Genomic DNA, 24,495 nt, shown 5'->3' on the forward strand with positions numbered 1-24,495 from the left:
AGCTGAACTTGGCCTCCCCGAGGCATCTGGGCCCCAGCTTGAGGCCCAGGGCTCCTCTTGCGATGGTCTGGGAGGAGGGTGCTGAGTTGTAGGTGAATGGGTCTGGCCTCCTGGGGAGCCCTGCACCTGCAGCTGCTTCCATCAGGGCAGGAGACGCCCCTCGCCCTCCTGGCCAGCTGTCTGCAGGCCCAGGCACACTCCCCGCAGCCTGGCCCCACAGGCTATGCACCAGACTTCCTGTGCTGTGGCCACGTGGGCACAGGAGGGGTCAGAGCAATTTGAGGTTCCCTTAACTCATGCACGCCGACAGCTGCCCCTACAGCACCGTGTACCTCTCGCCTCCCGCCGACACCAGCTGGAGGAGGTCAGTGCTGGGGCCACCTGGGCTCGGGAAGGGAACAGTGCAGCCGCTTATCACAGTTGTGTGTGTGCGCGTGTGCGTGTGCCTGTGCGTGTGTGTGTGTGTGTGTGTGTGTGTGTGTGTGTGTGTGTGTGCAGGGTATAGTCACTGGAAAGTGACCAAATAAGCAGGACACTTCCAAAAGATCTTAGAAGTCAGCTCTGAGATGTGGGGAACATGGCGCCAGAGCCTTGTCTCTCCCCGTTCCTCCTCTTCCTCCTGCTCCTCCTCTTCTTTTTCTTCTCTCTCCTTCTCTCCCATATTTCTTACTTCTTTTCAGAATAGTCAGTGTTGTATCTTGCCTACTTCACTTTTATTTTGTTCTCTTAATGAATGAGGCTTTCACTCTGTAGCCCAGACTGGCTGCAAGTTCCCAGGCTGCAGTGGAGCTCCTGCCTCAAACTGCTGAGAGGCGAGGTTCACCACCAGGCCTGGCAGTTTGCCTCCATGAAAGCTGCATTTCAGACACATTTCTAAGTGGTCTTTGGCAGCTTCCATGGAGATCTGTGGCAAGTACCACCTGCCACGCAGGAGGACCTGCTTCTGAGCCCAGTACCCCCAGATGGAAGCTGTGGGAGAGCTGCTTGTCCATATTTGCAGGCTGTGGTGGTCCCTACCTGTCGGCCCAGCATGTTGGAGGCAGAGGCAGGCAGATCTCTTGTGAGTTCCGGCCCAGTCAGGGCTGCGCAGTAGGACCCCGCCTCCAAATGAAGGGGCTGCAGAGGCTGCTCAGCAGCCAAGCTCACTGACTGAGTGCCAGGACCACATGGCGGCTCACAAAGCACCCCTAACTCCAGCTCCAGGGATCTGACACCCTCTTCTGGCCTCCAAAGGAACTGCATGCACATTACATGCACAGACACACATATACACTTAAATAAAAATAAAGTAAATCTTGAAAAACAATATAGTAGCTGCACACAGTGTGAGTGTCATAGCTAATGTCCTCTGTCACCTGAGGCAGCTGACAGCTTTGGGAGGATGTCAGAGCGCTGTGCATCACAGATATGTCGGCTGTGAGCTACTGGGCCCCAAGGATTCTCAAGGCCACACGCCACAGATAATGTGACAGCTATCACCATCCTCTGCCCCCACTCTTCTCTCTGGGATGACCTTTAACCCTGCCCTCCAGCATTAGCTTTGGGGTGGCAGGACTGTGTCACCGCACCTCGTTTATGTGGTGTTAGGGATGAAACTCAAGGCTGCTTGGCCACTGGAGTCACAACCCAGCCCTGCTTTGTTTTGTTTTGTTTTGAAGCAAGTTTTCCTTCTGTAGGCGTGGCTGGCCCTGAACTCACAGAGAGCTTCCGAAGTACTGGGATTAAAGTTGTGAGCTCCACGCCTGGCTTTTTGGGGTGTGGGTGGGGAGCATGTGTGCCACAGGTAGAGGTCAGCTTGTTGACTCTCCTACCTCAGACTCCCAGGCTCAGGCCGTCCCTGTCTCCATGACAGCCGGGACCACACATACAGAGCACCACCCTAGCTAACACTCTCAGTTACCATAGGCCAAGCTGGGATGCGGCTGCAGGCAGAGTCCTCACTGAGCCTGCACCAAGTAGGGATTCCACCCCCAGCTCCACATAAAACTGTGCTGGAGAGGTGGCGCAGTGGTTAGAAGCACGGGCTGCTCTCCCCGAGGACCCACATTGATTTCCAGCACCTCATGGCGGCTCACGACTGCCTTGTTGTTCCAGTTCCAGGGGATCTGACATCGTCTCCCCTCCCGTGGACACCAGGCACAGAAGGCACAATTCCCATACACACAAAATAAAGCTAAATAAATCAAAATACCACAATTCTCTGGGCAGTGGTGACGCACGCCTTTACTCCCAGCACTTAGGAGGCAGAGGCAGATGGATCTCTGCGTTCAAGGCCAGCCTGGTCTACAGAGTGAATTCTAGGACAGCCAAAGCTACACAGAAACTACATCTCAAAAGAGAAGGAAAAAATAAAGTAAAACACCACAATTCTTTTTATTTATTTATTTTTTCAGAGCTAAAGAGTGAACCCGGGGCCCTGTGCTTGCTAGGGAAGTGCTTCACCACTGAGCTAAATCCCCAACCCCCACGGTTCTTTAAAAAGAGCAGAACTCTACACTGAGAGCTGGGCAGTAGGCAGCTTCTTTGGTAAATTGTGCCAAAACACAAGGCCTGGAGTTTAAATCCTGTAGCCACATGGATCAGACACAGCAGCAGCACCTCTACTCCCAGGAGCATCCCAGATAAGATGTGGAGGCAGGAGGCCAGGCTGGGCAGCAAGGAAAGACCCTGCGTCAGAGAGGGCGGGAGGGGAGAGCTGACAGCCAAGGCCGTCTCAACCTCCGCATGCTTGTCACATCATGTGCATGTGATCCCAGCAGCACCCAGCCGGTGGGATGACCCACACAGGCTGCCCCAACCCATGGGCTCGTCCTGGACCCTTGTGGGGACCAAGCCTGTCTAATGTGGGTAAGTGAGGACAGAGCCTTCTCCCTGCCTTCCAGGACCAACTCTGACTCTGCCCTGCACCAGAGCACAATGACCCCCACCCAGGCAGAGGCCTTCGCTGGCGGGCCCCAGGATGCGCACCACAAGAGAGGTAAGTCACGGCCTCGGGTGTCTGCTGGGCTCAGGCAGGTGAAGTAGTATTTAGAGGAAGACCCAGGACAGGCAGTGCTCTCAGGCAGCAGCTCCCACCTGGGCAGCTGGAGTTGGGTGTGGAAGCGTGCATGTGTTTTGTACGCAGAAGCAGCCCTGGATGACGAAGGCCGCTGCAGTCTGGGCCAGGGCTTGGCCAAGGCATTGGCAGCTGTGCCTGTGACGGGCTAAGCTGTGGGAAGTTGGCCAGCACTGCAGCGAGTTTATTCACTCACACAATAGCTTCGGGTATCGCTTGACCCAGGCTTCCAGCTCTACTGCTCAGAACCATCTCCGTCTCTCCCCTGGGCCCAGCCAAGTGAGCCTGTGTGAGAAAGGGGCCCTCTCCATCCCAGGCTTGGGGCAAGCTTCCTCACCAGCTGAGCTCTGCCCACAGCCCTGGAGCTGAAGCTGTGTCCCCAGTCCTAGATGCCCACATGGCAGGTAGACGTCGACATGGCTCTTCCACCAGTTGTCATGAAGAGGTAGGAGTATGGGTTCCGTGAGGCTAAGTGCGGCAAACCCACTTCTGGCCTGACCCAGCTTTAGACAGCAAATCACCACTGCCTGTGTGTGGCAGTTCACTGGGTCCCAGGGAGTCTCTTCTGATTTAAGGACTCAGGCTGGGGGACAGGAGTTGCCTGGCAGCCGACCAAGGCTGTGGGCTGAAGACCCTGTGTGCAGAGCAGGAGAGTCAGACAGACTCGTGTGCAGGCTGAGGCCTGTGCCTTCTCCTCCCCAAAGGGCTCCTAGGATGCCCACACAGGCCACACGCCACTCAGGAGCCTCGAGTGGGGTTCTGTGCACGGAATCCAACCAGCCTTGTTGTGGGAGGACGCATGCCACCTGTCCCTGAACCCCCAGTGTGCCAAGGTGGTATGGGGGGATGGTTCTCCTGGCTGCCCCCTGGCCAAGGCGGTACAGGGTGAAGGTTACCCTGGCTGCCTCCTGGCGGGTACCCATCTGCTTTCCATGAAGCTCTTTCCCATTCGCCATTGTTTCTTCTGGCCCTGTAAGTCACAAGGGAAGAAACAAAGCCAGCAAAAGGCAGAAGGCATAGGGCTTAGCAAGGGAGCATTCGCTGAGCATGTGTGGGGCACTGTAAAACAAAACAAACAAAACGAAGAGAGAGAGGAAAGGCGACAGGCATTCACCATGACTAAAACTGGGCTTCAGGCATGGTTGGTTCCTGGTCCATGCCAGTATCTCATCCTCAGGCCTCTCGCTAGGCCCAGCCTCTCCAGGCCCACCCATGGCCCAGCCTGAGGTCCCTTCTGATCTCTCTGCTCACTCTCAAGCACACCCACACTGGGCAGATCAGCTAAATCTCAGGTAGCATTAGCACTAATGTCAGGACCTGTCCTCAGTGTGGGGGACCCAAGCCTGGTGCAGCTGCTGAACAGGGGATGCTGACAGGGCACAGGCCTTTAATCCCAGCACTCAGGAGGCAGAGGCAGGTGGATCTCTGTGAGTTCGGCCAGCCTTGTCTACAAAGTGAGTCCAAGCCAGCCAGAATTACAAGAGAAGTAAAAACAAAACCAACAACAACAAAAAACCTTAAGCCCCTTTCACAGCTTCAGCAGAACCCACAAGCTTGCTGCTAGGACCACGTGGTCAGCGCAGTCCTGAGGCGGCTGGGCTGTGTGGTCACGTCGTCCTGATGCTTCTCTCCCCTGCACCCAGTCTTACTGCTCACCGTCCCAGGGATGGAGGAGACCGGGTCTGAGACGGACAAGACCCTTTCCAAGCAGTCATGGGACTCAAAGAAGGTAAGAGCTGCTGGGTGGGCCAACCTTCCTGTTCTGTTCCTTCCTTCCTTCCTTCCTTTCTTCTTTCTTTTCATTTCTTCCCCCCCCCCCCCCCGAGACAGGGATTCTCTGTGTAGACTTAGTCTTGGACTTATTTTGTAGACCAGGCTGACCTCGAACTCACAGAGGTCCGCCTGCCTCTGCCTCCTGAGTGCTGGGATTACAGGCATGCACCACCACGCCCATCTCTTCCTGTTCTTTTCAAAACCAACCTGAAAAAACGGACCAGGTGCCATGTTGAGGTGGGAGCCTTGATCCACTTGACTGGCAGCCCAGCTTTGATGTTAAGAGCAGGCCTGTCAAATGGCCCAGAGACACCTGAGAGTACTAACTGTGGCTGGGCAGGGCAGTGCAGACGACAGACCCTCATCCTAGCTGGGGCCACAGCAGCCACACCCCGGCCCAGGCACGAGCATCTGAGGTTCAGGGCCGTAGAGCAAGGCCTTGCTTCAGAGTACAGTCAAAGCAGAAATAGTGAGGGGCTCAGCGGGTAAAGGTACTTGCCATCAAACCTACTACCTCAGTTCCCTCCCCGGGAGCCTCTGGGAGGAGAGAGCTGACTCCCTGGTTCTCTGACCTTCACATCGCTGCCAAGGGAAAGGTAGGGGCTGGAAGGGGGCTCAGCTGCTAAGAGCACTGGCTGCTCTTGTAGAGGGCCCAGGCTTGGTTCCTAGCCCCCAGAAGATGTCTCACAACATCTGTGACTTCAGGTCCAAGGAGTCCAATGCTCTATTCTGACTTTGTAGGCCCCAGGTACATAGGTGGTATACTGTCTTACATGCAGACAAAATATACATTAAACAATATTTTTAAAAAAATAGGTAGGGCAGAGATGGTGCAAGTCTTTAATCCCAGCACTTGGGAGGCAGAGGCAGGAGGACCTTAGGTGGATCTCTGTGAGTTCAAGGCCAGCCTGGTCTACAGAGGGAGTTCCAGAACAGCCAGGCTACACAGAGACCCTGTTCGGAAAACCAAAATATAATAATAGTAATAATAATAATAATAATAATAATAATAATAATAATAATAATAATAATAATAATAGTTTTATTTCAGAGTAAAATGGAGGCTAGGGCTGTGGCACAGGCCTAGCATGTTTGGATTTCCAACACTGAAAAAATAATTTGGCCAGACATGATGGTGCATGCTTTTATTCCCAGCACTTGGGAGGTAGAGACAGGTGGATCTCTTGTAAATTCAGGGCCAACCTAGTCTACATAGAGAGTTACAGAACAGCCAGAGCTACACGGAGAAACCTTGCATCAAACCAGAAATAAAAACCAAAAACAACAGAATTTCTAACCATCCAAACACAGCTCTAAACTCATGTTGGAGCAGTCTCAGCAGCAGGGTGGGTGTGGCCTGTCAGGGGTGGTGCTGAGGCAGAGGGAGCAGGGATTTGCAGCCAGCCTGGGCTACATAAGGGTTTGCCAAAATAAGAATTAAAAAAAAAATGAGTGTACATATTCAGAGAGCCTAGGGACTTTTACTTAGCAAGAAAGCTGGTCTCTGAATCTATGGAACACTTGACTTTTTTTTTTAATTACATTTTTTAAAATACATTGTGGGCCGGGCGTTGGTGGCACATGCCTTTAGTCCCAGCACTTGGGAGGCAGAGGCAGGCAGGTCGCTGTGAGTTCAAGGCCAGCCTGGTCTACAAAGTGAGTCCAGGACAGCCAAGGCCACACAGACCCTGTCTCGAAAAACGAAAAAAAAAAAAAATACATTTTGTACAGAGTGTGTATGTGCGAGCATGTGCTTGTGTGTGTGTGTCCTGCCAAGTGTGTGGAGGGAAGAGACAACAATGTAGGAGTCGTGTCCCTCCTTCTGCCATGTGGGCCCTGTGACTGGAACTCCGACCACCAGCCAATGTGACAAGCCCTTTTATTGGCTGAGCTGGTGCTGGCCCCCGGAAGCCTTTCCAGGTCTTCCTTAGGCCAGCAAGAGTCCCATGAGTGTTTACTGTGGAGATCTGATCACAAGCCACCCTCAGGGAACCCCCACCTGCTGCCTGCCTGTCGCTGCGTCCCTCTGGTCTGCTCCAGCCTGCAGCACTGGGCCCAGAGGACGAGAGCCTCGGAGCCCACAGCCCCTGCCCGCCAGCATCACCAGGCTGCCTGCCCTACATCTCCACCCACAGTGGTCAGACACCCACAGGCAGCTGGGCTCCTAGTGTGGCAGCCTGGAGCTGGGCGCATGCCAGGGCAGCTGCAGGACCCAGGAAGGTGTGGAAAGACCCTCCTTATAATGCCTGGCCACACCCTGGCTCCCTGAAGCAGCCTCTGCACTACATGGCTGCCCACTGTACCGGACGGGAGCAGAGGACAGCCCCGGACACAGTGCACAGACTGCTTTGCCTGCCACCTGCCATCTGCTCTCTTTCAGACGGGTTCCAGGCCGAAGTCCTGTGAGGTCCCCGGAATCAAGTAAGTCAGCTGCCTGCCCACCCGCACCCCAGCTCCCCAGGGCCTGCACCTGTTAGCAGGGAGACCATGTGCATGCCCCCAGAGGGCACCCAGGAGACCCTGGCCCCTGTCATGCTCGCGGCTCACTGAAGGGTCCCCCAGGTCCCTCCTGTCCCACTGCAGTTGTCCTGGGTGGCGTGGCTGGCCCACTAGTCACTGTCCCCAGACCTCATGTCCTATCCCCCATGTGGCCTTCCCCAGCATCTTCCCATCTGCAGACCAGGAGACCACGACAGCCTTGATCCCCGCTACCCACAACACAGGCGGCTCCCTCCCTGACCTCACCAACATCCACTTCCCCTCCCCACTCCCGACACCGCTGGACCCCGAGGAGCCCTCCTTCCCTGCTCTCACCAGCTCCAGCAGCACCGGCAGCCTTGCACATCTGGGCATTGGCGGCGCAGGCCAGGGTAAGGCCCCCGTCCGTCCCCACCCCGCAGCATGCACTGAGCGAGGCCTTCAAGGGTCTGTGTCTGGGGTGACACACCTGTGTAGAGGCGTTGGGGTAGATGGTGAGTATTGCCTCCAGGGGCCGGCAGTGGGTATAGGGCTGTGCCATGCAGCTCACAGCTTCAGGGAAGGGCTGCAAGTCAGGACAGAGTCCGAGTCCTAAAGGCTTTGACCTGGTTTGCTTGTGACAGTTCAACTTGGCCCTTCCAAGGTCACCCCCTTTTTTTTTTTTAATTAAAAAATGTTTCATGTCTGGCTGGGTGCCACGTGTGCACAGTACTTGCTGTGGGCAGAAGAGGGTGCTGGGTCCTTGGATATGGAGTTAACAGACAGTGGTAAGGAGCCATATGCATGCTGGGAACTGAACCTGGATCTTCTAGAAGAGCAGCCAGTGCGCTTAACCATTGGGCCATCTCTCCAGGCCACCCTCACCTTTTCAAAGGCTCGTTTCTCCCCTCTACCTGTTCCTTGGGGATGCCCCATCTTCTCCTTGCCTGTCCTACTGGTCCCCGGTTTGACCCAGCACTGCTTCTTCTGGTTACTGTGGCACCCCACCTACAGAGAGACTGACCCTCCTCAGCCCCTGCCCCTGCCCCTACCCCCCCGCCCCTGCCCTGCCCCTGCCCCGCCCCACCATGTAAGCTGAGTCCTCCACTCTGACCCCACTGCAGCCCTCACTCACAGCTGTGCCTGTTCGCCTCAGGGCCTTTGCACAAGCCGCCTGGATGCAGCCCTCCCCTGTGCTGCTCACCCACCCACCCAGCCCCAGCTAGCACCGTCCACTGTTCTGCGGCCTCCCTGGGCACGGGCTTGTATCCCCCCTGTCTCCGATGTGACACAGCAAGCCCCGGGCTGCACTGCAGCCCCTGAGGCAGGATTGACTGATTGTGGGGAGGTGAGACTAGGGCTCTCCCTGCTTGTCACTGGCGCCAGCCCATAAGGGGCGTGGCACATGGGAAGGTAGCCGTGCTCCCAGGGTGGTTTTCTTTCCTGAGATGGACACAAAGGTCACTTGTTGCTGCGGCTGAAACCCAGGGCCTGTATCTGGGCAGAAGATGCTAACAGAACTCAGCCCTCCCACGGTGCCCGGCCAGCACTTTACCACTGAGCCACACACAACCACTTTTTCAGCTCTTTCCCCCTAGACTTCCACGTGAGCAGATGGACCACAACTCAAGAGAGGGAGAGCCTGGTCTGAGGACAGGCAGGCCACTGGGGCTTCACAGCCTGGCATATGCCTGTTAGTGCTCAGCTATGAGCCTAAGATAACAGGGAGGGCCCACGTGTTCAGAAGCAGGAGGCCTCAGCCTTGCGCGCAGTCTGCCATGTCTAAAGCCTGTTCTCCTCCTCCTGTGTCTCCTGGTCCAGGGCTCCAGCCAGCCTCTGCAATTCCAGTGTAAACACGCTCAGGGAAATAGCTTATGTGCCATTGCTGCTGGCTCGCCGGGATGGCCAGCCCTGACCGGTGTATGCGCCATGTATGGCTGTGTAAGGGCCAGCCCCTCCCCTTTATATGGCCTTCAGTTTCTGGGTACCTTTTAGTTCAAGCCAGGCCCTGGCACACACAGATGGTCTCCACCTGCCCACCCCACTGCCAAGTGAGAGGAGCTGGGAGGGCATGGCCTGTGCCCACCTTGTCTGAGGACACAGGATGGTGACCCAGGTGTCCACCACTGGCTATACTCCAGAGGCCTTCAGAGCCCCAGCACCAGGGCTTTCGTGCTAGGGCAGGCCACTGCAACCTGGCCAGCCCACCCCGCCCTCCTCTGCCCAGACTTCCCCTCCAGCTGGCTTTGCTCCAAAGGTGCTCCAGCCTGTGCCCAGGAGCCTGCCAGCGGGGTGCCCATCTGGCCTCTCTGGGTGTGACGGTGCTTAAGCAAGGATTAAAACTGCCCTCGTGTTCCTGATCAGCAGACCAGGCCTAAACACCAGCTGGAATTGTGATTCCTGTGGCCCACAGATGTGTGTGTGTGTGTGTGTGTGTGTGTGTGTGTGTGTGTGTGTGTGTGCGCGCCTATCTGCTGTGTCTGGGTATATGTCTGTCTGTCTTTGTGTGTGTGTGAGCTCATGATTATTAATTACTTTGAATCCATGTTTAAAAATCAAGCCAGGGTCAGGTATGATGAAATACGCCTTTAATCCCGGTGTTCAGGAGTCTGAGGCAGGTGGGTCTCTGTGAGTTCAAGGCCAGCCTAGTCTACATATCTAGTTTAAGGTCAGCAAGGACTACACGTTGAGACCCTGCCAGTAGGTAGGTAGGTGGAGCGAGCTAGCCTTGGGGCTGGTGAGATGGTTCAGTGGGTAAAGGCATATGAACCAAGCCAGAGAACCTGTGTTCGGTCCCCAAAATACACATGGTGGAGGGAGAGAAGCAACTCGAGCATCTCCTCAGGCCTCTGTGCCTGTGCCAGCCCTCCCACCCCCACAGGGGAATGAGTACATCCGAAAAGAAAAACAATGTTGAAAACCTGAAGCTCCGCTGGAGAGGAGGCCAGCAGTGGGGAGCCGGGGCTGCGCTTGCTGAGCGCTTGAGTTCAGTCCCCACAGCCACACCGGGCAGCTCCGGCCCCCTCTGCAGGATTCCACAGCTACCTGCATGCACGGACGCATCCCCACACACAAGCACAGTTTTAGAGGGCCTCACTGTGTAGCCCTGGCTGTCCTGGAACTCGCTCTGTAGACCACACTGACCTGAAACTCACCCACAGATACCCACCTGCCTCCGACTCTTGAGTGCTGGGATTAAAAGCATGTGCCACTGTGCCCTACCAATTTTTTAAAAAAATCAAGCAAAGCATAGTGTCTCACACCCATCATCCTAGCACTCAGGAAGCTGAGGCAGGAGAGTCACACTGAGTTTCAGGTCATCTTAGGCTGTATAGTGAGACTATCTCAGAAAGGGTCCTTAGGTCCTGCCTGGCCATTTGCCCCACTTCCACCTTTGTGTGTGCGGGCATTTTGTCTATGTGCGCACAGGTGCATGCGTGTGTGTGTGTGTGTGTGTGTGTGTGTGTGTGTGTGTGTGTGTGTGTGTGTGTGCCACAAGCATGCCTGGTGCCACTGAAACTAGAAGAAACACGTGTTTTAATCCCCGGGCCCTGTCCCCGCAGCCCCACCTCACTGCCACTTTTACGTGGTTTGTTTTGTTGGCGACAGGGTATCATATAGCCCAGGCTGGGCTAGAACTTGCAGTGTAGTCGGGCGCGACTTCAAACTCCTGGTCCTGCCTCCATCTGCCAAGTGTAGGCTGATAGGCATACACCACTGTGTGTGGCGTATTTGGCATTAGGGACTGGACTAGAACCTTCTGCATTCTCACTGTGCTGCAAGCATTTTTATCAGTTGTGTCCCAGCCTCCCGAGTTACTTATTTTTACTATCACTTTTAGATTTATCTTATGTGTGTTTGCCTGTATGTGTGACTGTGCACCACATGTGCCTGGTGACCTTGGTGGTCAGAAGAAGCTGTAGAGTCCCCTGGGACTGGGGTGACAGATGGAGTGGTCTGCGGTGGCTGCTGGGAATTGAACCCAGATCCTCTGGAAGAACAGCCAGTGCCCTTAACCTCTGAGCCGGCTCTCCCGCCCCATCCACGTCTTACAGAGCTCCTTCCTGTGCTGTGTGACCTCACTGGCCCAGCATCTGCTCCAGAGCTAAGCAGGCCTTGTCACTTAGAACCAAGGCGGCAGCCAGGGTGCTGGATTTGTGCACACGCGGCCCTGTCTCCCTGATTCCTTGCTGACAGGCCCTCCATAGCAGAGTGGAAGTGCAGGCTGTCCCACCAGTGCCTGCCCCAAGCACAAAGGCCTCTTGCCTGGGGGTGCTGGGTGTGTTCCCACCTACCCAACTTCAGGAACAAGGTGAATCAGTCGGGTGCCCAGGGTAGGCCCCAGATCTGCTGGTGAGTCAGGAGGCCTCACCCGGCTTTGATGGTGCCAAGCCCTCCCTCTGCCTGTGACCTCACTGGGGCTTTACCTTGACCCCCTGAGGGCCGCTGTTAACATCTGCTGGCCCCTGATGAGGAAGCAGTGTCCTAGGAACCTGGGGGTGGGGTGTCAAGTGCAGAGCCCTCAGGGCTCTCCTGTCATCAGAGGGCCTCGGTGCCTGCTCGGCTTGGTGCCCAGGATGAGGCAGCAGGCCCCCACTCTGCCTGGTGCCCCTGATCTCACTCCGGTCCCTCATCACCTCAGCAGGCAGGGATCAGAGCCCTGGGGGCAGGCAGGGGTGACGGAAGGGACAGCCAGGCCCACAGAGGCCCTGGCAGGCGCGGGCCTGTCGCTCCGGGGCAGGGCTAGGCGGACTGGGACAGAGTCTGGCTTTAGTTCAGGCGTCCTTGGAAGCCGGGTGTGGGGAGGGGGGTTCCAACATCCTGAGGGTGCCAAAGAAGGATGTGGATGAAGGTCACTAGGTCAATAAGAGATGCCTTGACAGGAAAGAACAAGTTTGGGTCGGGCTGGGGAGGGAACCCAGCCTGCCACAGGATTGAGCTGTCTGAGCCAAGACAAAAAGGAAATGAGCCATGGTAACACAGACTGAGGTCTGTGCTGAGGCAGGAGGATTGCTCTGATGTCAGAGTCAGCCTGGGCTACCTAGTAAGTTCAGGATAGCCCTGTATTGGACAATAGTAACGGCCTGAAGCTCATCTGGAACAGCACTTTAGCTCAGTTAGCAGAGTGCCTCCTGCCTCGTATCAGGTCCCTGGGTTTGATCTTGAGTGACAAAAAAAACTGGGTGTGGTGGCACACACCTGTCACCTTAGGACTCAGGAGACAGAGGCAGGAGGCTTGGGAGTTCAAGGCCATCTTCAGTAGCCAGCTTGAAACCAACCTGAGCTACACAAAATCCTATCTCAAAAGAATAAATGAGGGGCTGGAGAGATGGCTCAGTGGTTAAGAGCACTGCCTGCTCTTCCAAAGGACCCGGGTTCAATTCCCAGCATCCACATGGCAGCTCACAACTGTCTGTAACTCCAAGATCTGACACCCTTACACCAACGCACATAAGTTAAAATTAAATAAAATATTAAAAAAATAAATATAGACATAAAGCCGACGCCAGGCGTGGTGGCGCACACCTGCAATCCCAGCACTAGTGAGGCAGAGTCAGGCAGATCTCTGTGAGCTCGAGGCCAGCCTGGTCTACAAAGTGAGTCCAGGACAGCCAGGGCTGCACAGAAACCGAAATCCTGCCTCAAACAAATAAATAAATGGGGGCTGGATAGTTGGCTCAGCAATTGATTATAGATGTTGCCCTTGCAGAGGACCCAGGTTCAGTTTCCAGCACCCACATGGTGGCTCGCCACCATCCTGACCTCCGGTTCCATGGGCTCCAATGTCCTCTTTTGTCCTGCACAGTCACTACGCACACACACAGTGCACAAACATGCATTCAGGCAAAGCATTCACATAAATAATTGTGTGTGTGTGTGTGTGTGTGTGTGTGTGTGTGAGACTTCCTGGGTTTAGAAGGTAATGTGCCTCCCTATTGGAACATATGTGTGTGTGTAGGATTTATGTATAGGTGTATATATACATACACACATCTACATACACATATATGTTGCAGTAGGGAGGCACATCATCTTCTAAAGCCATGATGGCTGGGTAAGGACACACACCCGCCGTCCCTGTCACCAGAGGGCAGCAGGGCTCCCAGGCTCCTGTGGCTGGCAACACTCGTGGGATAACATCCCAGGACCTAAGATGGTCTCTGATTGGTTACATGGGAGCAGTGCTTATTGGCTGGGGCCATGGGACAGGTCCCTCTTGGACTACAGATGTCAGTTGGGATCCACCTCAGAACCTCATCCCAGGTTTGGCCACGGGCAACACCCACTGGGTCCTCTCCAGGCAGCTGGGCTGTGCCCCTCTGGTGTGGCCACCTGTCACTAGCCCCCTTTCTCTTTTGTAGGCATGAACACCCCCAGCTCTTCTCCACAGCACCGGCCAGCCGTCGTCAGCCCCCTGTCCCTGAGCACAGAGGCCAGGCGGCAGCAGGCCCAGCAGGTGTCACCCACCCTGTCCCCACTGTCACCCATCACTCAGGTAGGAGAGCGAGGTGGGTGGGGAAAATGTATTTATTCATTTGTATGTGTATATGTATGCACTATGTGTGCCCTGGTTCCCTTGGAGACCAGAGGGTGTCAGGTCCCTTGGAACTGGAGTTAGAGGTGACTGTGAGCCACCATGTGGGTGTGAAAACTGAACCCAAGTCCTCTGCAAGAGCAGCCAGTGCCCTTAACTCCTGAGCCAACACTCCAGCCCTGTTTGTACCATTTACCAACAAAATTTCAGACAGAAGGTTCACAAATCCGTGTTTTAATGATGTATAATTTAGAGGTTTTTTTGTTTGTTTTTGAGGCAAGGCTGACGTACCACTGAGGAGGTGCGGACAGCCTTGAATCCGTCATTGTAGCCTCCTGTGTCCCAGCACTCCTGGGTAACTTAGTAGTCTTAGGGTACCCGAGGGCCGTCAGCAGGTGTCAGGGTGACTAGGCAGAAACTCAGCCAGCAGCTTCAGCCGCCCCGTACTTAGTGCTGGGCGGCAGGTGTGCACCACCTACCCAGGGTCTCTCTGTTTATCTGTTATTCCCTGTTAGAGAATTTGCCCTGCTTGCTCTGGGGAGAACAGGCTGTGGGGATCAGACCCACAGAGTTCCTTCCTTGCTACCGTTGGCACCCGGGGGCCAGCGCCTCCTCTTCATCCTTGTCCTCTGCAGGCCGTGGCTATGGATGCCCTGTCGCTGGAGCAGCAGCTGCCCTACGCCTTCTTCACCCAGGCTGGCTCCCAGCAGCCTCCGCCACAGCCTCAGCCACCGCCGCCACCTCCACCTGTGTCCCAGCAGCAACCACCGCCCCCACAGGTGTCTGTGGGCCTCCCCCAGGGTGGCCCACTACTGCCCAGTGCCAGCCTGACGCGGGGGCCCCAGCTGCCACCACTCTCAGTCACTGTACCGTCCACTCTTCCCCAGTCCCCTGCAGAGAACCCAGGCCAGCCGCCAATGGGGATTGACGCTGCCTCGGTAAGCCTGCGAGGGGGTCCCTGGTACCCAGTGGGGCTTACAGCTTGCACTGTTTATGCTGAGGCAGTTAAATGTGCCCAGATGGGAAAGCTGAGGGTCAGCGATTGCTGATCGTACCCAAGGTTAGCCCCATTCCCAGCTGTTATCTTGCTGAAGTCAAGGGGACCTGGTTGGACTGAGGCGCAGGCAGGAGGGAGGCTCCGGGGAGATTGAGGGAGAAGGTGGCAGCACGCTGTGTCCAGGGTCAGAGCTAGCATTGACAGGGGTCCCTGCTGTGGGCTACAGCCTCCGCGCGCACGCGTGCCCACCCTCGGGGAGCCGCTCTGTGGTCCTGTTCTCCACCTCAGAGCTCAAGGTAGACACTTGGATTCTCAGAAGCTGCCGACTCCCTGTGAGGCAGCCACTGTTGAGGTGCAGGCATCAGGCCCAGGCCTCCTGACCAGTGCGGGGGTCAGTAAAGCCTGGACCGTCTGTCACCTCAGGCACCGGCTCTGCAGTACCGCACAGGCGCAGGCTCACCCGCCAACCAGTCTCCCACCTCTCCAGTCTCGAATCAGGGGTTCTCCCCAGGAAGCTCCCCACAGGTAAGGACCCCTCTCCTGGCCCTGTGCCACTCCACTTGTCCCATGTGCCAGTACTCTCCTGTGCTGTCACCCACTCCATGCCATCTGTCCTCTCCATCAGCCCAGGGCCGTGCACCCACCAGGCAGGCCACCTGAAGCAAGGGGCCAGGCCACAGGACACACAAGCTAGTCACATCAGTGACGTCACATGGCTCAAAGGTTCTCTGGATGCCAGAGCAGCCCAGGCTGTGACTCGGAGCCCACCCACCCCACCATGCCTGAAGCTCCAAGGCCTGTGAAGGTCAAGGCGGGAGCCTACCTGGGGCACAGCTGAGGTGATCAGCCAGCCTGTGATGGCTACTCTGCATCTACCCCTGAGCCCTGGGCTCCAGGGACAGAGAGGGGCAGGTGGGGCAGAGTAGAACCCACAGCCCAGGACATACTTATCTTAAAAATCATGGCACATCTTCGTCCCAAGCAGAGGTAGGCTGTCCTAACCTGGGCAGGCAGCGCGTCCTGTCTCACTCAGCCTGTCTCTGTGAGTCTCTGACGTGGAAAGCCAGTGTATCATGCAGTGAGGACCACAGAGGCACAGGTTCCTCCCAGAGCCCAGAGGAGCCTGGCTGGGCCACACCACATCTTATCAGTTTCCTTAACCCTGTCCATTGGGCCATGTGCCTCATGCCTACTACATCCCCTCTCTGCATGGTGTCTGTCCTGCCAGGCCTGTCCGTCAGGTTACTTATTTCAAGGCTCTGAGACAGAATCAGCCACCATCTCAGAAGCACCCCCAGGACTCCAAGCATAGCTTGTCCCTAACCTCTGAGGAAACCTTCAGCTGCTGCTGAGGCTGTGGGGTCTGTCTTCTCTCAGACCTAGGTAAAGCTCCTAGGGAGCTGGCCGCATGGACACTGTCTCTTAGAATCCTGCTGGGCATCTGCCCTGCACGCTGCCTACAGGAGCGCCTAGGATCTGGCCCGGGGTAGCCACAAGCCTGGCTGGGACTGCTAGGTGCCTTGGGTATGACTTAGACACACTATGGCTATCTGGTTCCTTTTGTCCTTGTCCCGTCAGCTCCTACAGGAGCTCCCTGGCTTTCCCTAAGGAGCCCAGATAGCCGTGGGTAATGAGCAAGTGTGGTAGAGCTGTGCCCCTCCCAGAGCCTGGGGTCTCACAGGCAGGAGCCCCAGGCAGTGGCTCGTCCCCAGCTGTGTCCTGTGCCCTATCTCCATGTGTCTCAAGGCCACACTACACCACAGACATGATGTGCACACACTGCCTGTCGCTCAAGCCCTTGGCTTCAGGGTTAGCCGCACCCCAGCAGCCTCTGCTCCCCAGTGAAGGAAGTGATGGTCCCTGTACCCAGGCTCTGAGAGAGGGGGAGATGGGGCAGTGCTTTGGGGAGCGTCAGGGGACCCTGGGCAGTGGGTATGGGAAGAAGCAATCACCCCAGGATCGGGGCACTCCCCCAGATAACTGCCAGTGATTTCCCCCGTCTGGGAGGCCCCGGGGGTCTTTATCCCATCCGTCTGGGCTGTGGGAGGCCCAGACTTCATGAGCTGCAGCACAGACCACCTGCTCCTGGGCCTCAGGCTGCGACCACAGCAGGCTTCTCTTCTGTCCACAGCACACGTCCACCCTGGGCAGCGTGTTTGGGGACGCATACTATGAGCAGCAGATGACAGCCAGGCAGGCCAATGCTCTGTCCCGCCAGGTGAGCGGGTGCCCAGGCTCCACGGGGACCTGTGCTCCACCCTAGGCCCCACAGCTCTGCCCAGGCCCTGCTGTCAGTGTGTGGAAGCAAAGGCCCTGGCAAGGGTGACGGTCACGCCCACTGGACCTCTGTGCAGCCCGCAGAGTGGGGCTTACGGTCATGGGAGGAAGGGCAGGCCTCAGCACCACGCAGCCGCATCGTGGGGGCTGCTGCGTGGAGAACCTGGGGGGACTTTGGTGGCAGCCTGGAGTTTCACTTGCCATCCGTCATGCGTCTGTCATCTTGCCAGCACGGCCATGGGCGTGGGGAGCAGCCTTGGGTGGGAGCAGCCAGCGCCCTCCTCACAGCATCACTTGGTCCCCTCTGCAGCTGGAGCAGTTCAACATGATGGAGAGCGCCATCAGCTCCAGCAGTCTGTACAGCCCGGGCGCCACGCTCAACTACTCCCAGGCCGCCATGATGGGCCTGAGCGGGAGCCACGGAGGCCTCCAGGACCCACAGCAGCTCGGCTACGCGGGTCACGGCGGAATACCCAACATCATCCTCACGGGTGAGGCCAACTGCCTGGAGGCCTGGGGCACATGAGGAGTACCTCCCAAACCCCGCTGCTGCACAGGGTGACAAACCAAGACTGGCCTCCTCCACGGGACTGGGTGGCACGGGTTCCACTTCTCAGTGTCTCCTTACTGACTGTCCCCACCTCCAGCCATCCACTCACAGATCCCCTCAGCGGTCTCGTCACACACTGGACTGTTGCCTGCAGCCTGCTTTGCCACCCTAGCTGTGTCCTTACAGTGTGCTCTGCCCCCGCCTCACACTGCACCCTGCACCCCCTCTTCTCACCTCTCCCCAGCTCTCCTCACACTGCACCCTGCACCCCCTCTCCCCAGCTCTCCTCACACTGCACCCTGCACCCCCTCTCCCCAGCTCTCCTAACCCTGTACCCTGCACCCCCTCTCCCCAGCTCTCCTAACCCTGTACCCTGCACCCCCTCTCCCCAGCTCTCCTCACACTGCACCCTGCACCCCCTCTCCCCAGCTCTCCTCACACTGCACCCTGCACCCCCTCTCCCCGGCTCTCCTAACCCTGTACCCTGCACCCCCTCTCCCCAGCTCTCCTCACACTGCACCCTGCACCCCCTCTCCCCGGCTCTCCTCACACTGCACCCTGCACCCCCTCTCCCCAGCTCTCCTCACACTGCACCCTGCACCCCCTCTCCCCAGCTCTCCTCACACTGCACCCTGCACCCCCTCTCCCCGGCTCTCCTAACCCTGTACCCTGCACCCCCTCTCCCCAGCTCTCCTCACACTGCACCCTGCACCCCCTCTCCCCAGCTCTCCTCACACTGCACCCCCTCTCCCCAGCTCTCCTCACACTGCACCCTGCACCCCCTCTCCCCAGCTCTCCTCACACTGCACCCCCTCTCCCCAGCTCTCCTCACACTGCACCCTGCACCCCCTCTCCCCAGCTCTCCTCACACTGCACCCCCTCTCCCGAGCTCTCCTCACACTGCACCCCCTCTCCCCAGCTCTCCTCACACTGCACCCCCTCTCCCCAGCTCTCCTCACACTGCACCCCCTCTCCCCAGCTCTCCTCACACTGCACCCCCTCTCCCCAGCTCTCCTCACACTGCACCCTGCACCCCCTCTCCCCAGCTCTCCTCACACTGCACCCTGCACCCCCTCTCCCCAGCTCTCCTCACACTGCACCCTACACCCCCTCTCCCCAGCTCTCCTCACACTGCACCCCCTCTCCCCAGCTCTCCTCACACTGCACCCCCTCTCCCCAGCTCTCCTCACACTGCACCCTGCACCCCCTCTCCCCAGCTCTAACACTGCACCCTGCACCCCCTCTCCCCAGCTCTCCTCACACTGCACCCCCTCTCCCCAGCTCTCCTCACACTGCACCCCCTCTCCCCAGCTCTCCTCACACTGCACCCCCTCTCCCCAGCTCTCCTCACACTGCACCCCCTCTCCCCAGCTCTCCTCACACTGCACCCTGCACCCCCTCTCCCCAGCTCTCCTCACACTGCACCCCCTCTCCCCAGCTCTCCTCACACTGCACCCTGCACCCCCTCTCCCCAGCTCTCCTCACACTGCACCCCCTCTCCCCAGCTCTCCTCACACTGCACCCTGCACCCCCTCTCCCCAGCTCTCCTCACTGCACCCTGCACCCCCTCTCCCCAGCTCTCCTCACTGCGCCCTGCACCCCCTCTCCCCAGCTCTCCTCACACTGCACCCCCTCTCCCCAGCTCTCCTCACACTGCACCCTGCACCCCCTCTCCCCAGCTCTCCTCACACTGCACCCTGCACCCCCTCTCCCCAGCTCTCCTCACACTGCACCCCCTCTCCCCAGCTCTCCTAACACTGCACCCTGCACCCCCTCTCCCCAGCTCTCCTCACACTGCGCCCTGCACCCCCTCTCCCCAGCTCTCCTCACACTGCGCCCTGCACCCCCTCTCCCCAGCTCTCCTCACACTGCACCCTGTACCCCCCCTCCCCAGCTCTCCTCACACTGCGCCCTGCACCCCCTCTCCCCAGCTCTCCTCACACTGCACCCTGTACCCCCTCTCCCCAGCTCTCCTCACTGCGCCCTAGGTTTCAGTCCTGTTTTAAGAACTCGTGCGCTTATCTTCAGCCAGGAAGACTCGCCATACACTTGGGTCTGGAGCCTTCTGCTTAGGACTAGGCTGGTCACGCTGCAGCCCAGTGGTCATTTGCTGGCAGAACCAGCACCCACATACCCAGGAGACAGGCTTTCATCCCACAGAGCCTCACTCCTGCTAGCCCAGAACCTAGCTTCCCCAACATCTGCCCCACGCCGAAGCCCTTTTCTTACAAGCCCTGAAAAGGGAATGCTACCTGTGTAGTCCAGGTCTGCTGAGGACAGTGCCACCCTCCTGTGGGCACCGTGACACATGCAGGCCGAGGCTATATCCTCAGGACTGCTGTGGCTCGGAGGGTGGGCTCTGCCTCTTCTAGACCAGCCCAGACGAGTGTATGGCTGTGAGTCTGACTTCCAGCTCTGGGAACCTGCCAGGCTCCTCCCTGACAGTACAAGAAGGCGCTAGGTCCCCACCGTGCCCCTCAGACCCTGAGTCAGGGGAGCAGGTCACACTGCCACGTGCCACCAAGCATGTGGCTTTCCCGGCATCTGGTGTGTTTGTCCTCAGGGCTGGGGCCAGTCCATGCTCTGCCACCATGCTTAGAGCACCCCAGATCCCCTGCAGGACAGTTCCTGGGGTGAGCTGGCTCCCACTCCACCCCCACTGCTCATGCTGGTGGGAGGTGTGATGGCCTGGTGTCTGGCTCCCCGGAGCCAGCGCTGACGCTGAGCCCTATCATTTGTCCCCGCCTGACAGTGACAGGAGAGTCCCCGCCCAGCCTCTCTAAGGAACTGAGCAGCACGCTGGCAGGGGTCAGCGATGTCAGCTTTGACTCGGACCACCAGTTTCCACTGGACGAGCTGAAAATCGACCCTCTGACCCTGGACGGACTTCATATGTTGAATGACCCTGACATGGTCTTAGCCGACCCGGCCACCGAGGACACCTTCCGAATGGACCGCCTGTGAGCGGCCGTGCCCGCCACCTGCCACTGGTCAGTCTCCAGCGGCGCTGCCCCAAACCGGGGACGGCAGTGCTCCGTCCTCCTTTGCCAACGGCCAAGCTTGTGGTTCTGAGCTTGCAATGCTGCCCAGCGCCCCCTGCCAGCCGCCACCCCGGTTGTTCACCTCCCATGATGCCTGGCGTGAGGCCGTTGTGTACCAGGCTGGCTGTCTGTCCGTCCAGGCTGACCGCAGAGGCTGGGAGTGCCCGGTCCCCACGGACTTGCCCCAAGCTCATTCCCTCGCCCCTCACCGGGGATGCGAGCGCCTTTATCAGTGCTCCACTTCCAAGACACCCAGATGTGCTGCACGAGGTGGGCGGGGGCGGGGGCGTGGGAGCGCCCCGAGGCTGAGGTGCACCATCCATCCGACTGTTCTCAGCTGTCACTGCCTTCCTTCATCCCTGCCCCTCCCCCCACCCCAGCCCTGGTCAGGTCACGCATGCCCTCATGCCCAGGGCCAAGACAGGACAGTGCAGGGTAGACCCGGAGAAGAATAAACACTATTCGGACGCCGCCTTTTATATTCCTGAGCGCTCTTAGAGCGAGACAATCGACCTATGGCCGCGTGTGGTGTGGACAGAGCCCACTGAAGCAGCCAGTGCCCCCTCCTCAACCCTCTCTTGACCACCCTTTGCCCACTACCAGGCGATGCTCAGCGTGGTGGTGCAGGGTGGACGGAGCGTCCAGGCGCCTGCCCGTTTTCACCCTCCCTTCTCAGTCCCGTGACCCGTGCCTCCTGCTATTTAGGATGTGGGGCTTGGGAGGTGGCAGCCCTGGGGAGTTTTGTTTTTCTTTCCGTTTGTATTAGCGTGATGGCCAGCCCTCCTGACCCTCCCCTGGCAGCATGCATTGACCCCCAGTCCCTCCCTGACCTCTTAAAGCTGACTGGAACAGCAGCCTGGAGCACTTGCAAGCTGGGGCACCTGGGGTGCTCACCCAGACCCGGGCTCACCTGCACATAGTCTCAACTCCAAAGAGCTGGGCAGGAGAGGAGGGGACTGGATGCCAGGTCCTGCTGGCTGGACATGTCCATAAGAACCACAGAACAGACTCTAGAAACAGGCCTTGGCTTTCCATGGGGCCTCCTGAGAACCCACTGCCTCTGAGTGTCCCCCAGGGTGCCGGCCAGGCCTCAGCAGGTGGATGGCAGTGGCTGCTGTCTGTGCTGAGACTCCCTGGAGTGGGTAGGGGCCTGGATGCTCTGATCCCCACCACCCCAAGTTACAGCTCGCCGTGTCCTATGCCTTCTGCTTGGCTGTCTCTGTGGTGTCCACTGCCCGCGCTGGAGGTGTGGGAAGCATGGAAGCTGTGTGTTCCCTCCAGGCCACTAGGTGGCGTGAGGACGCTGCTGCCCCTCCAGACTTGGGGACACAGCCCTGGTCTGTCTAGTTCACCTGTGCAGCTCTCAGGCCTTTCCATCACCGTGGTGCAGGCTTGAAGGGAACAGCGGGGACACTTACTGTTGTCGTTAAGCATGCGTGGTGGCACGTACACCTGTGACCCCAGCGCAGGAGAGCTCAGAAACAGGAGGATTAGCAGATCAAGGCCAACCTGGGCTGCATGAGACCCCGTCTCAAAAAACCAAAACAGAAAAGTCCGCATGCTTGGGGTCTGAGTTGTAGAAGCCTGATCAATGGCCTTGACAAGGTGGGGAGCCTGGTGCAGTGCCCAGGTAAGGCCCTGCTTCCTGGTAACCAGCCATTGGGCTTCCAAGGTCTCAGTGAGCCAAGGCAGGAGGGGACGTGACCATCCCAAGCCCTACAGCAAGAGTGCATGTAGCGTTTTAACGTGACTCAATTCATTGCCAAGTTCTGTGATGAGGTGATGGGCCCCTGCCTCAGTCTCTCAGGCGGGTGTGAGGAGCCCTGCAGCCCAACCAGGGGCCGCATGCTCTGGAAGGGTTCACCCTTCCCTCCCCTGGGCCTGGAGGCTGTGGCATGGGGGCTCCAGGGTTGTCTGTCAGCTCAAGGCTGTGGGAGCCCTCAGCTGGTGGCATGCGTATACTGTGACCCAACCAGACTGGAGTCCCCTCAGCATGCACATAGACCCTCTGTCCATGTCCGTGCTTTCTCTAGACAGGCTTACTCGCCAAGCCCTTGAGAGGTCAGATGCGTGAAACAGGCCTGGCGTTTCTCCTTCAACCTCACCCATGTGTCACCAGCTTCAGCCAAACCCCTCAGACACATGGCTGTCCAACCCACTTCAGAAACAAGACTGCATCATCTCAAGAGCACTATGCCCAGCTGCCTCAGTTTACCTGACCCTTTTAAAGCCTCTGGGGCACCCACCCAAAGGCCCCCACTCTGATGATGCAGCTGGACCCAGCCCCTAAGAAATGGCTTGGTCCCCACCCATAGGCCCTGTCTTGTCCCTTTTCTGCGACACTGTCCAGTGACTCTTTTGTGCTGGGAGGGTGCTGAGGTCCTAGGGTTCTTAGTGTAATGGTCAGCTCTCTGGAAGACTCTTATCCAAGGGAGCCCCCTAGTGGAACCCACATGTCACTGCACAGCTCGTAAGTAAGGATGGCTGGCAGCTGGCACACTGGGCCTGGTGTCAAAAGTCACAGCCCTGGCACTCAGGACAAGAGCAGGCGTGGGGGCAGCCACCCTGTGCCAATGCCGGCCACTGTTCTTGTCACAGTGGCCCTAGAGTCCGTTCTCTGTATTCTGTCTGGTTTTCCCAAAGAAGATTCCGCGCCCAGTCCAGCCACGGGCTGAGGGCTACTGGCACCAGGGTCCTGACGGGGCCGTGAGCACAGGCATGGGGTCAGGTCAGTGCTGTAGGCATGCCCTAGGCCTGGCTGTTGCCCCTCAAGAGGTGTCCAGGTCAGGGCACCATGGTGCAGTCTACCCCTTGTGGCCTCAACTTCTGGAGGGAGACCCAAAGGTCTGCCTTGTGTGGTGGTACCTGGTCTTTTAACCCCTCTTTTTCTTGGCTCCTGGGGTCCCCACTTCCTTCAGGGACCTGGTGAGTGATTTGGAGACCCTGGCCATTCTTGTCCTGGGCATGGCCTTCAGTGTGCCACAGATGCCCACCACCTACTGGTCAGACCCACGTCTCCCCGTCGAGGTGGGAGATGGGAGGGACCTGTAGCCTCTTGAGCCTGGGTGATGGGGTGCTCCCAAGTCCATGGAGTGCCCTGAACCTCGGTTTTCCTCTTTCTCAACCCTGCTTGGATCAGGGGCCCAACCTCCTGGGCAGGGCAGGGACAGCAGCAGGGCCTATGACTGTAACCAGCTACACCTGCTGCCCTCAGCTGTTTCCCGGGGCAGGACATTCGTCAGGGTGACCCTGGCCCAACCTAATCCAACCCAGCTGGCCAAATAGTTCTGATCACAGGGGGACAAGAGGACAGAGCTGTGGCCTTAAATCCAGAGGCCACCTTTGGTCCTCAGGCCCCAGGCCCCATCTCACCCTCAGTAGGAACCACTACATGGGCTGGGCAGCCCCTCTGATATATGCAAATGGCTGGTCCCACATTCCCCACCCCCACCCGCGCCCCGTGCCCAGGCTGGCTCTGCCCCCAGCATGCGCACTCTGTGGACTGTGTGCATGGGCACCGCAGTTGGGGGTCAGGTTGCTCAGGGCACGCACGGCCGCCCGCCCCACCTTCTGGCGCAGACGCTTCTTTGTATTTTTGCGCCCTTTGTAATGAAATGTAATAAAAACCCAATGTTTTCGTCTGGGCCTCTTCCTCTTTTTCCTCTCTCCCCCCACCTCATCCTGCTATAGCTGTGCCACACACAGGCCTGAGCCCCTTGCACACCTCTCACTGAGCCATTCAGTGACTTTGGGGTTCCTCAAACTTGGGACATCCACCTGAGCATACCTTGGAATATTCTGGGGATACCT

General features: G+C 58.0%; 1 protein-coding gene across 2 annotated transcripts in view; it reads left to right on the forward strand.

Moving 5' to 3' along the window:
• Positions 1–24,326, forward strand: part of CRTC1 (CREB regulated transcription coactivator 1) — a 58,325-nt gene extending 33,999 nt beyond the window's left edge. The window contains exons 4-15 of one of the 2 annotated variants that reach the window (XM_084760115.1): positions 303–364; positions 2,883–2,977; positions 4,699–4,784; positions 7,209–7,249; positions 7,490–7,698; positions 13,648–13,781; positions 14,456–14,599; positions 14,708–14,758; positions 15,241–15,342; positions 16,949–17,035; positions 17,405–17,585; positions 20,397–24,326. In XM_084760115.1, the coding sequence (XP_084616241.1) occupies positions 303–364; positions 2,883–2,977; positions 4,699–4,784; positions 7,209–7,249; positions 7,490–7,698; positions 13,648–13,781; positions 14,456–14,599; positions 14,708–14,758; positions 15,241–15,342; positions 16,949–17,035; positions 17,405–17,585; positions 20,397–20,608 (1,404 nt within the window). In that variant the 3' untranslated portion in view covers positions 20,609–24,326. Of the gene's footprint in view, positions 1–302; positions 365–2,882; positions 2,978–4,698; positions 4,785–7,208; positions 7,250–7,489; positions 7,699–13,647; positions 13,782–14,455; positions 14,759–15,240; positions 15,343–16,948; positions 17,036–17,404; positions 17,586–20,396 lie in introns of both variants that reach the window. The other variant, XM_084760114.1, reaches the window with a different exon arrangement.
• The last annotated feature ends 169 nt before the right edge of the window (positions 24,327–24,495 follow it).

This window comes from Acomys minous (assembly GCF_964271855.1).
Source record: "Acomys minous genome assembly, chromosome: 15".
In the NCBI taxonomy this organism is placed as follows: domain Eukaryota; kingdom Metazoa; phylum Chordata; class Mammalia; order Rodentia; family Muridae; genus Acomys; species Acomys minous.